The sequence below is a fragment of the Portunus trituberculatus genome, chromosome 50, assembly GCF_017591435.1.
Source record: "Portunus trituberculatus isolate SZX2019 chromosome 50, ASM1759143v1, whole genome shotgun sequence".
NCBI classification, from domain to species: Eukaryota; Metazoa; Arthropoda; class Malacostraca; order Decapoda; family Portunidae; genus Portunus; species Portunus trituberculatus.
This window is the reverse complement of record NC_059304.1, coordinates 4,947,151-4,960,019: the sequence shown is the minus strand read 5'-3', so window position 1 is coordinate 4,960,019 and position 12,869 is coordinate 4,947,151. Positions and strand designations below refer to the sequence as shown.

General features: G+C 42.9%; 1 protein-coding gene across 2 annotated transcripts in view; it reads right to left on the bottom strand.

The window, feature by feature from the left end:
* LOC123499974 (annulin-like) overlaps positions 1 to 12,869 on the bottom strand; it is a 35,171-nt gene that overhangs the window by 288 nt on the left and 22,014 nt on the right. For both annotated transcript variants that reach the window (XM_045248512.1, XM_045248513.1), the window contains 8 exons: positions 12,265 to 12,848; positions 10,868 to 10,947; positions 9,079 to 9,223; positions 7,539 to 7,681; positions 5,594 to 5,754; positions 4,859 to 4,998; positions 2,904 to 3,079; positions 1 to 1,593 (listed from right to left, as the gene is read on the bottom strand). The exon at positions 1 to 1,593 is cut by the window's left edge and continues 288 nt beyond it. In XM_045248512.1, the coding sequence (XP_045104447.1) occupies positions 1,529 to 1,593; positions 2,904 to 3,079; positions 4,859 to 4,998; positions 5,594 to 5,754; positions 7,539 to 7,681; positions 9,079 to 9,223; positions 10,868 to 10,947; positions 12,265 to 12,848 (1,494 nt within the window). In that variant the 3' untranslated portion in view covers positions 1 to 1,528. The remainder of the gene's footprint in view (positions 1,594 to 2,903; positions 3,080 to 4,858; positions 4,999 to 5,593; positions 5,755 to 7,538; positions 7,682 to 9,078; positions 9,224 to 10,867; positions 10,948 to 12,264; positions 12,849 to 12,869) is intronic.

Genomic DNA, 12,869 nt, shown 5'->3' with positions numbered 1-12,869 from the left:
ACGAGTGGATATTGGTAGTGAGAAAGTCTCCAGGGAACACTCACTGTCGAAACGTAAGAGAAGTAAAGATTCTCCCGACTGTATGTTCTCGCTACCGCAACCCACACACCTAACATCAAGACTAGTAACGGTCAATAATCCAATAATGCTTCCAATGCTGCTCAGACTAGAAAGGAAATACGTCATGTTGATTGGTAGGCTTACAAAAATATTCATGTGATAAACTCAACAGGAAACACTTAACAGTTACCAGAGTCATACACTTATCATTGACAGAAAAAAAAAAAAAAAAAAAAAAAACACTTGGCACTGGCACTTAGGCTTTCAGTTTTGTCTCGATAAATCAAAGCTTCATTCACGTAGCACGGTATATATTATTAAAGCTCGATAATTATGGACAGATAACGCCTTACGCTATCTGAAAACAAGTCCTCATAGATCATAATAAAAGACTGCCATACATTAACATAAAACTAAAGAACGTACATAAAAAAGGACACTTAAACATGCGGAATACTAACACACGGACAAAGTAAAGACGAAAATATAGCATAACAACATCATACAGACACAAAACTATCGTACGTAAAAATATGATAAAACAGTGACACTTAACATGCAGAGTACAGATAGAGAGACAGATTAACAGACACAGCAGGTAAACATAATTACGTGACGACCGCTAATCGGTGCGCACTTCTCTGTCGTCCTAACGGGCAGTGTTACGCAAATCTCGACCTCGATCACAGCTTCTTCTTGCCTCTCCGCCACCTCCACTTCCTACACCCGACTGTCTTTGGGGTGTTAGGGAGATATAAAGTAATTTTCTTAGTTGTGGTATGTGTTTGGTGTCAAAATATGGAATCTTTCTATAAACACCATCATTAATTTTCTTACATGATTTTTTGTTGTAGTATGTGTTTGGTGTGAAGAGATGATATGAAATCTGTCTATAAACATCGTCATTAATTTTCTTAGATGAATTTTGTAGTAATGTATGGTGTGGATAGGGGATGGAGCAACACATACACTCTCCTAACCTAATTTTTGGTTAGCACTAGGTATACGATAAACTAATGAACGCTTTTACGTAATAACTAAAAGGAAAACTAAAAAGAAAGAAGTTTAAGCATACGTCTGGAACATGCATAAAAACAGAGACTTCTTTGGAAATAAAAATGATAGTAATAATAATAACAATAATAATAATAATAATAATAATAATAATAATAATAATAATAATAATAATAATAATAATAATAATAATAATACGTAATAATAAAATAACAACAATAACGTCATTTTTCTTTTAATGCCCACCTTTCTTTTTTCTTTTTCCTTTTTACTTATCTGTATATTTGTCTATTTCGTGTATTTCAAAACAGGCAGCGGGAATTCTCGTGAGAAGACGGAGAGAAGAAGAGAGCTAGTCATCATCACCATCGTCATCATCATCATCACAGGTCATTTATCCCTGCACGGTTCCATCCAATACTGTTTCCATTCCCTTCACCACACGCCCTGTCCTTTAAGCTTCTGCAGGCTTCTCAGGGGGCGCGATCTCCGTCAGGGTCGTCTCAGCCACCTTGTCTTCTGCAAGGAATAGAACACACACTAGAATATTGCAGGGTTCAAATGCCAAGCTAATATCTTCGTAGCACTAAAATGAGCATGATTATCTTTACATCTGGTGAATAATTTGGAAGTTAGACATGAAGCCGTTATGTTTTATCTGAATCTGTATTCTGGAATGCTCTAGGCTCTCGCACCGGCTACTCTGATGGTTAGTCAGGTTTTCGAGGGTATTTTTCCCATTTATCGATATAGAATCCTCGTTAAACAATCATTCAATTCTTTGATTATTGCTTGGTACACTCTTTCTTATGCATTAATCACTCTGAGATGTCTGTACTTGTTCTATAGTCACTTCCAATCTTTAATCTCACTAGAAATTGAAAAGAAAAAATCTATATTCTTTTTAATTCCCTATACTTTGTTGCAGACGCTTATAGAGAGTTCATGCCTTACTTCTGGTGCGGTTAATTGTTTCTCAGAGCACTAAAAATGTGAAACTAGGTAAAATTCTTTATTATTTCAATTAAAAACTGTAAAATTTAGTCAGGGTAAGACGCCTAGATGTTTGAGAATACAACCACTGATTTCGTAGACTTGCCGCTACAGTAGAATGTCACGTAAGTATGAACAATATGCCGAACCTCACCTATACTTTACCCTTTTCTGTTATCTCAGTCTCTTTTCTGAGTACATCTTCCTGTAAGAACGAAAAGGCTAAGGTATTTAAGTGACCTTGCCTAACCTGACGCCTATGCCAACACCAGTCACCACGACCACGTTCCTGACATTCCCAACTGACACTCACGCCATAGCCCCGAGCAACCCCATAACAGCCTTTCCACAACCCCGCCACAACCACACCACAGCCTCCCAATAACCCCACCACAGCTACGCCCACAGCTCCGCCACTCCTCGTCAAATCAGCCATGCATGTGTAGACCCAGCTTAACATTTCAGGCTTCACCCCACCCGTGGATCCTGCATGAGGGAATAACAGTGGGCGTCTGGTTTGGCTCGCAATGCAAACCTTTTTCTATTTCACGCCTTCCTTACTAATAATTTTGTGAACGAATCCTAAAAAAAAAAAAAAAAAAAATGTAGCAGTCGCATTTAAACTTGATAGAGAATTCATAATACCCGTCAGTCATCACGATTACATAAAACGTGCTGGCAGATAGATTTAAACACGTCCAATAAACCAGTCAAGCACGAGGAAGGGAAAAGAGAAAATGTGAGTCTTTCCCCGCCCCCGGTAAGAAACTGCTTAAGGAAAGACCCCAGAGTGTCTAGCGCCGCGGGACAAGGCCAAAGCAAAGACTCATCCGTACCAGTCTCGCTAACCACGACCTCCGGGGTGGTGTTCGCCTCGTTCACCGTCACCGTCAGCATGCCGTCCACGTCATCCAGCTCCTTGGAGTCAAACATCACACATAGCGTCTTCTCCCCCGCTGTGGTGGGCTTCACTGTGAACTGGCACCGCGCCTCACCGCCCACCGGCACCGTACTGGGGAGGAAAGAAATGGTTGTACTATTGTTGGGGGAGGAAAGAAATGGTTGTACTATTGTTGGGGGAGGGAAGGAATGTTTGCACTAGTGTGGAGGGGAGGGAAGGAATGGCTGCACTAAAGTGAGGGGAGGGAAGGGATGGTTGTACTAATGTGAGGGGAAAGAAGAAATGGTTGTACTAGAGTGTGGGGAGGGAAGGAATTGTTTTTACCAGTGTGAGGGGAGGGAAGGAATGGTTGCACTAGACTAGAGTGAGACGAGGGAAGGAGTTGTGCTATTGTCGAAGAGGGATGGAATGGTTGTACTAATAAGAGAGAAGGGAAGGAGTGATTGTAATGACTAATCACTAATGTGTTGTTGGCGATGCATCACCACGCGCTATTCACAACAGAGCGTCAAGGACAAGGCAGCCTGGGCTACATGGCGGCCTTGGGTAGGATATAAAGATGAGTGGGCGCCCTCACACCGATATAAGAAAGAAAAAAAATGCATAACTCCTCTATCATAACACGACGACTAGTAAAGAATATTTTTTTTTTTTTTTTTTTTTACATTACAAGGGCACTGGCCAAGGGAAAACAAAGTTGGAAAAAAAAAAATCCCGCTGGTTGCCAGGCCCTGTTAAGAGGAATAGTATAAAGAGAAAAAACAAAAAAATCTAAAAGGAGGGTCCAGTTAACGTAAGAGGTGTCTTGACACTCCTCTTTTGAAAGAGTTTAAGTCATAGGCAGGTGGAAATACAGACACAGGTAGAGAGTTCCAGAGTTTACCAGTGTAGGGAATGAAGGAGTGAAGATACTGGTTAACTCTTGCATTAGGAAGATGGACAGAATAGGGATGAGAAGAAGTAGAGAGTCTTGTGCAGCGAGGCCGCAGGAGGGGGAAGGCATGCAGTTAGCAAGTTCAGAAGAGCAGACAGCATGAAAACAGCGGTAGAAGACAGATAAAGATGCAACATTGCGGCGGTGACTTAAAGAATCAAGACAGTCAGTTAGAGGAGAAGAGTTGATAAGACGAAAAGCTTTAGATTCCACCTTGTTTAGTAAAGCTGTGTGTGGATCCCCCAGACATGAGAGCCATACTCCATACACGGGCGGATAAGGCCCTTGTACAGAGCAAGCAGCTGGGAGGGAGAGAAAATGGACGAAGACGCCATAGGACACCTAACTTCTTGGAAGCTGATTTAGCAAGAGTAGAGATGTGAAATTTCCAGTTTAGATTTTTAGTGAAGGATAGACCGAGTGTGTTTAATGTAGAGGAGAGGGAAGTTGAGTGTTATTGAAGAAGAGAGGATAGTTGTCTGGAAGGTTATGTCGAGTAGATAGTTGTAGAAATTGAGTTTTTGAGGCATTGAACAAAACCAGGTTTTCTCTGCCCCAATCAGAAACAAGTGAAAGATCAGAAGTTAGGCGTCCCATAGCATCTCGCCTTGAGTCATTTAATTGTTGTTGGGTTGGGCGTCTGTTGAACGCTGTTGAATAATGCAGGGTGGTATCATCAGCATAGGAGTGGATAGGGCATTGAGTCAGATTTAGGAGATCATTGATGAATAATAGAAAGAGAGTGGGTGATAGGACAGAACCCTGTGGAACACCACTGTTGATAGTTTTAGGGGAAGAACAGTGACCGTCTACTACAGCAGCAATGCATGAGTGAAAATAAAATAAAAGAAAACATTAATTTATGTAGCTATGAGAATAATACTATTTGTTTGTACTTACATGTGACGACAATATGCACACAATGTACCACAACAAGCACGCAACACCAGACTTACTTGTTAAGCCTGACGTACTCCGACTCAGTGAGCCCCGCGCCCTGGACGAGGAACCAGCCGCGGTTGAGGGGCATCGGCAGCGGGTTGGTGAAGTAGGCGTGGCAGACACACTCCTTGCCCAGTCTCATGTCACCCTCGTACTGCACATGGATAGGTAGATAGATGAATAAATAGATGGATAGATGGGTAGATAGATATATAAAGATGAATATCCTAATACAATATCATAGAAAACACACTGAAAAAGGTATTAATCATTCGTAGATGGACGGAAAATATATCACACCTTCATATATATCCGGAAAGTTAACGATATACGAGAAAAAAGTGAATAAGCAATAATAATAATAATGACTTCCTCCTTATATTCCACTTCAGTTGGCTATTCATTCACCACCGCCATTTCCTTCCCCCGCTGTGAGCCACAAAAGATTCCCAATAGTCCACAGCCCGCATTCTCAAATGTTTCAGCGTCTTATCACCACTACTTCAAACACGCCATGATGGAAGATATTGGGGGTTTTCAAGGCCGTTTTCAAGATTGTATTGGTAGCAAGACAAGAATTCTGCACCAATAATAGAAAAAAAAAAAAAAAGAAACACTGACGAGAACCCGAGAAATCACCCCTGTGTCCTTTGAAATAGTTTTTATAAGAGTCTAAAGCCTTTGAAAATACTGAACACTCAATATCGTACTTTCCGTCACCTTCCCTAACACCACGTTGCCCACCTCACCTCAATCTTGATGTCTGGTTTTCTGCATCGGAAGTCATCCTGAGCGAAGTACTCGTAGTCGTTCTCCTCCACCTTAGCCAGGCACGATAGGTTGAAGGCGCAGTGATAGGTCAGCTTCTTGTAGTACTCGTCGAAGCTTACCTCCAGCGTTACTGTCTCCTCTACACAGAGAGAGAGAGAGAGAGAGAGAGAGAGAGAGAGAGAGAGAGAGAGAGAGAGAGAGAGAGAGAGAGAGAGAGAGAGAGAGAGAGAGAGAATTAATATTGGTTTGATTGGTGCTTATCTAAACCGTTCTTTGCTATGACAAAAAAGGCATCTGTTACTTAATATTGTTGGTTATACTTATTATATCTTATCTTTAGCTTACTGTCCCCTTCTAAAATAATAATTAAAAAGCTCAGGAGTTTACCTTGCATTACTCAACTATAGACTCCACAAACAACCTTCGTCATAGCATCACCATAATCCCCAGTCACGTTGCCTATATGTATACGCGCTCCAGACTTCACTCCCTGTGTTCCTCTTTAAATATTCAACGTTCCGATGTTGACTTTCTTAACTGAATGCTCGCTGCGCCATTAAAGTTCCCGTTCCATTAGTGGGGTTAAAAATACATCTGGGTCACGGGCGTTTTGTAATTTAAGAAGACGGAGTCAACGGGAAAGCCAGGAGTTGAAATGAGCAGGAATTGGGTGGACTCTTACATGATGCCTACTTGGGAAACACTTCAAAGGGAAAAGAAGTCATTGCTTGGGAAACCAGGCCATGGACGTGATGTGGAAACCATGAGACCGTCAACTCACAATAAACAAATATAGGACCTAATTCTGAAGCACTTCAGGCCGCTCTTCCACCAAAATCAAAATACATTAGTTGAAGTCACACGGGTTTTTAATGAGCATCTTTTTTATTGTTATTCTAGTGACAGATCAACATTTATGCATCAGTAACAGGAGAAACACGCTTGGGAACACGGCTAATCATCTTTGTGGTCCTGGAAAACAGTTGTGGGGAGAGAGCAAAGCGCTTCTGAATACGAGTCATAATACGAACTTCACAAAATCCTTATCAACGTAATGAAGACAGGCGTTGGTGCGTTCCAGTGTACCCTTCCTGGGCGTCACGAGACTTTAATAAACACGAGCAGCTACACTAATAATTATCGACCATCGTTAATGGCAGAAAAATATACACGCGCTGCCTCGCTAATTATCGCTGGTTCATTATTTACGGTTCAAAAATCTGCCAATAGAGAATAAAGCAATCGCCGTGAGCGTCTCAGTAAAGGGCGACGTTGCGCTAAAATAGTTCACACCAAGGAAGCTGCATGGAGTCTTTGTTTTCCTTAGTTCATATCTAGAAAATTGTCGCGATGGGTATGTTTTTCTACTGGCCTTCCTTCATAGATCCACCGCCAGAGGGAAGTACAGTCGCTACATTAGTAAGAAACCTTGCCGGAAAAGGGTGATGTTTGATTAAATATCTTGTAGAAGCTTCCACCTAATGGGAGCTCAATTACTAAACGAGTTCTTTAGATTTTTTTTATGATAATGGCGTTGGTAACCATTTTACATAATAACACCCATCACATATAGATGACAGAGTGTTGGATTGCTAACCCGTGAATTTTCTTACTATGGCGAACAAGCGAAGTAATCACCTCCCTGTTTGATGTTACATGTCCTGCCAACACACACACACACACACGGGAGAAAGGACATTAAAAGAGACCACTTACAGAAGAGCCATAAATAAGCTTAGTTTCCCTAATAGGAACCTAGAAACATGGAATAGTCTTGAATTATTATTGATCTTAGTGAAACTCGATGTGAATTGATGTGAAAGAACGACAAACATACTGCTCCTTTCACGTCACAACTGGTAAACACACACCAGCCCACCCACCCACCCACACACACACCCACACCCACACCCACGTACGTACTTGAGAAGGGCTTGATGGTGAGCTTCTGGCGTTGTGACTTGACGTGGTGCTTGGTGGCGCCAGTGTACAGTACAGTGTCTGCCCGCAGCACCACCTCCAACTTGTGCTCCTTCTCCCCCTTGTTGTGCACTTCAACAGACGACCTGCCGACAACACTCCACTTATACATGTGCCTTACTTATTCACGTGTCTGTTTACTCATACATTGACCTATTTATTCATGTGTGTAGTAACTTATCTTTTCATCTATGCCCATTTCATTTCTTTATTCGTTTATCTATTCACGTATCCATTTTCTTATTCACTGATGTATTTGTTAACTTGTTTGTTCACTTGTTTATTGACATCATTATTATTCTGCAGCTTTATTTACTTTCTTTTATTATTTTCAGACGGTGTGAGAATGGAATAATGTTTAAATGTTTAGTACGTAAACATTCTCTCTCTCTCTCTCTCTCTCTCTCTCTCTCTCTCTCTCTCTCTCTCTCTCGCTTTATAGTCACCTAATGTCTCTTTATGGAGCGACATTTCCTGACTCTTTTCTTTATTTTTACAACCCTATGATCTCTCTCTCTCTCTCTCTCTCTGGTCAGATATTAAGAAAAAAAATTGGAAAAAAATCACACCTCATTTCAGAACAGCGTAAACTACTACAACAACAACTACTACTACTACTACTACTACTACTACTACTACTACTACTACTACTAACAATAATAACGATACTAATAACGGACAATAACAACAACAACAGCAACACTAAACAACCATACACACCACCACAAAAAAAAAAAAAAATAAAATAAATCAAACAAAAGAAAATAAGAGACCCGCGATACAAGTAATAAATCACGTGCAGATACTCAGTTATTTAAATCCACAGTGCTTAGCCCAGGCCAAATGGCAGCAGCAGCAGCAGCAGCAACAGCAGCAGCATGAACTCAACCTTACTAAGTGTTTTCCGCGCCGCCCCAACGTTTCCCTTTGTGTCTGACAGCGAAGATTGAGCGTCCCCATAAAGCCTGATTTAGCTCACTATTACCTACACTGGCCCACAATGTTTCTGTCTGTCTGTCTGCCTGCTTGCCTGTCCGTCTGTCTGCCTGCTTGCCTGTCCGTCTATCTGCCTATTTGTCTGTCTGTCTACCTACTGGGGAGTACGTCTGGCTATCTGTCTGTCTGTCTGTCTGTGTATTGGGGTGTTTGTCTGGCTATCTGCTTGGCTGTCTGTCTGTCTGTATTTCTTTCTATTAGGTTGTCTATCTGGCTATCTGGTTGGCTGTCTGGTTGTTTGTCTAGCTTTCTGTTTGGCTACCTGGCTGGCTTGTTGGCGATCTCTCTCTCTCTCTCTCTCTCTCTCTCTCTCTCTCTCTCTCTCTCTCTCTCTCTCTCTCACTGGCAATGTTATTTAATCCTATCGTTCTAGAGTTAAAATCAATCAATCAATCAATCAGTCAGTTAATCTCTCTCTCTCTCTCTCTCTCTCTCTCTCTCTCTCTCTCTCTCTCTCTCTCTCTCTCTCTCTCTCTCTCTCTCTCACTTGAAGGGCTGGCCAATCATGATGTCGTCTTTCATCTTGAAGTCGAATTCCACCTCCTCAAACTCTTCGTTCAGGTAGTAACGGGCGAAGGTGTTCTCACAGAGCCGCAGCGCCGACTTCATCACGTCCCTCTCCTCCTTGGAATCTGGAGAGGAAAAAAAATAATAAATAAATAAGACAAAATTAATAAACATACTCTCTCTTCTTGGATGTTGGGAAGGGATATATAGTGGGAAGGTAAATAAATAGACATACTCTCTCTTCTTAGACGCTGGGAAAGGAAACAAGAGGACAGATAGATAGAAGAAAGACATACCCTCTCTTATTTTGGATGCTGGGAAAGGAAACAGTGGGAAAGATAAATGGAAGAAAAACACTCTTTTTTTCTCTCTCTCTCTGGATGCTGGGAAGGGAAACAAGGGGAAAGATAGATAGAAAAAAAGATATACCCTCTCTTATTTTGGATGCTGGGAAGGAAAACAGTGGGAAAGATAAATAGAAGACGTGTCCTTTCTTCTTAGATGCTGGGAAGGGAAACAAGGGGAAGGTAAATAGACATACCCTCTTCTTCTTTGGATGCTCAGAAGGTGAGGGTAGCAAAGAGTCGAAGGAAGAAAAGGTTTAAGGATTTTCGCATTTGAATTTCGTGTTTCAAGGGTTACTTTGATTTTAAGGGCGACGATACGCTGTCGTAGAAAGGAGGGACATGATTTCTTGTTTTCTCTCTCTCTCTCTCTCTCTCTCTCTCTCTCTCTCTCTCTCTCTCTCTCTATCCATCTATTTATTTATCAATCTATCTATCTATCTTTTCGATCTCTGTGTGTGTGTGTGTGTGTGTGTGTGTGTGTGTGTGTGTGTGTGTGTGTGTGTGTGTGTGTGTGTGTGTCTGTGTGTGTGTTTGCGCGCGCGTTTGAATTTGGTGTTTTCAATTTTTTTTTTTTCCATCTTATTTTGAGTCTGAAAAACGAACATAAGAATAATAATAGGAAAGAGGAACAGGAACAAATTTTTATGCGGTTTTCATTTAAATCCGAGAGGTTAATGCGCATTTTATATCCGAGTCTGAGAGTGAAATGACATCTTAATGGAAGGAACGGGGACGGCTGAATTCACAGGATGCTATTATGTAAATGTGGTGGTTTGCTGTGATTTTTATTTTGATGATATGGGTTACGATGCGAAGACTACGTGGAGGGACGGAACGATATCGAATTTAGTGGAGAAAGAAAGAGAGAAAAAAAAAAAAGATAAGGAGAGTAGGAATAAGATCTGATGGGTTTCGTGTATGAATTTAATGGTAAGTGAATTTAATTGTTCATGTACAAAGGGACCTCTGAAATTAAAGTGTTTACAGGAGTATCCTAAACCCTAAATCTTTTATATATTTTTTTCTATCTGTTATTTGTTTTATTAGTGTTACCAGTTTTGTTATTTTAATTAACTTTTCTCAGTTAGCTCATTAACCAATTTCAAGTAATCTTGAAAATAGTGTATAACATAATGAATTAAAGAAAAAATGAAATATTATAGTTTAGTATCTCCATTTTCTCTCTCTTTTCCTCTCTGAGACCCAAAAGAAAACGATTGTTGGTTGAGGGAGGGGTGCTTTTATACTGGCAGAATGATAACAGGAAGAAAAAAAGAAGTAAAAGAAAGAAAAAAAGAAGAAAGAAAACGTAGAAAAGAAGAAAAGAGCATAAAAAAGAAGAGGGAAGGAGAAAAGACAAGGAAAAGAAGAACAGAAAGAATAAAAACATCAAGAACATCAATGCCCATACAGTAAATTTACCTTCTTCGTACTTATAAAGATGAGTGACGTCCTCGCGGCCATACCGACCCACGGCCTTCGTGCTCAGGAACTTTCCGATGCTGCAACATCAAAATTTGATTACGGGAGTCTCTTGGGCGGCATTCAAAGTGACGTGTGTGTGTGTGTGTGTGTGTTTCACTGTTTGATCTGCTGCAGTCTCTGACGAGACAGCCAGACGTTACCCTACGGAACGAGCTCAGAGCTCATTATTTCCGAGCTTCGGATAGGCCTGAGACCAGGCACACACCACACACCGGGACAAGGTAACAACTCCTCGAGTTACATTCCGTACCTACTCACTGCTAGGTGAACAGGGGCTACACGTGAAAGGAGACACACCCAAATATCTCCACCCGGCCGGGGAAACGAACCCCGGTCCTCTGGCTTGTGAAGCCAGCGCTCTAACCACTGAGCTACCGGGCGTGTGTGTGTGTGTGTGTGTGTGAAGGGGAGAGTGTGGATGGATAGGTGGGTGCAAAACGCCGGGCAAAGATTTGAAAAAAAATAGGTGCTAGGAAAAGTCCGTTAAGTTGACGCTTAGATAAACAGTAAACTAATTAATATATATCGAGAGCCACTTTGATTCAGTGGAGGTAATGTAGAATGGAAAATATTTGGTATATTCTACATCAATGAGGAGGTAGTGTGTGTGTGTGTGTGTGTGTGTGTGTGTGTGTGTGTAATTCACCACGGTCGTCTGCTAGTCACCCAGCCAGCCTTCCCCATTACGGAGCGAGCTCAGAACTCAAAGACCGATCTTCGGGTAGGACTGAGACCACAACACACACTCCACACACCAGGAAAGCGAGACCACAACACCTCGAGTTACATCCCGTACCTACTTACTGCTAGGTGAACAGGGGCCACACATTAAGAGGGTGCCCATTTGCCTCGTCGCGCCCGGGACTCTAGCCCGGGCCTTCTCGGTTGTGAGCCTAGTGTGCAAACCACTACACTACGCGGTGTGTGTGTGTGTGTGTGTGTGTGTTTCACTGTTTGATCTGCTGCAGTCTCTGACGAGACAGCCAGACGTTACCCTACGGAACAAGCTCAGAGCTCATTATTTCCGATCTTCGGATAGGCCTGAGACCAGGCACACACCACACACCGGGACAACAAGGTCACAACTCCTCGATTTACATCCCGTACCTACTCACTGCTAGGTGAACAGGGGCTACACGTGAAAGGAGACACACCCATATATCTCCACCCGACCGGGGAATCGAACCCCGGTCCTCTGGCTTGTGAAGCCAGCGCTCTAACCACTGAGCTACCGGTGTGTGTGTGTGTGTGTGTGTGTGTAATTCACCACGGTCGTCTGCTGGTCACCCAGCCAGTGTGTGTGTGTGTGTGTGTGTGTGTGTGTGTGTGCTCACCAGTCTTTATCGTAGCCGAGCAGCTTCATTGGCTGGCAGCGTCCTCGGTACTTCCAGTAAAGCTTGTCGGCGTTGACCTCAGCGAAGATGAAGGGAATGTCGAAAGGCTTGTTGATGTGTCCCGCCTTGATGGCCTTGAGGGGGGCGGGCCCGCAGCGGTACTGGCCGTCACTCTGCTCCTGTGGCGTCGCGTCCACCGCCTGCCACCCGTCGTAGTCCCCGTCAAGGTCCGGACGGGTCATCCACACCTCGTTCCACACGTGAAAGTTCCACACGGAGTCGCAGTTGAGTCGCTCGATGGCTTCGCTTTCGTCATCTAAAAAGTAGTCAATGGTGAGGGAGCCGTGCGTGTCGTGTGCAGAGGAGAAGTTGGTGACGGAGCGACAGGGGAGGCCCAAGGCGCGGCAGGCTGCGGTCATTACGCCGGAGAACACCCAACACTGTCCATACTTGACGGGCTTCTTGGTTTCGTAGAACTGCTGGAGGATGCGCTGAGACCCGCCCCATTGAGTCGGCGACACGCCCCCGCTGAAGTCATCGCCCCACTTGCCCACCAGCACGCCGGCGTCGTCTGGGGAATTAATCTGTGGAATTCGGAGGTATGT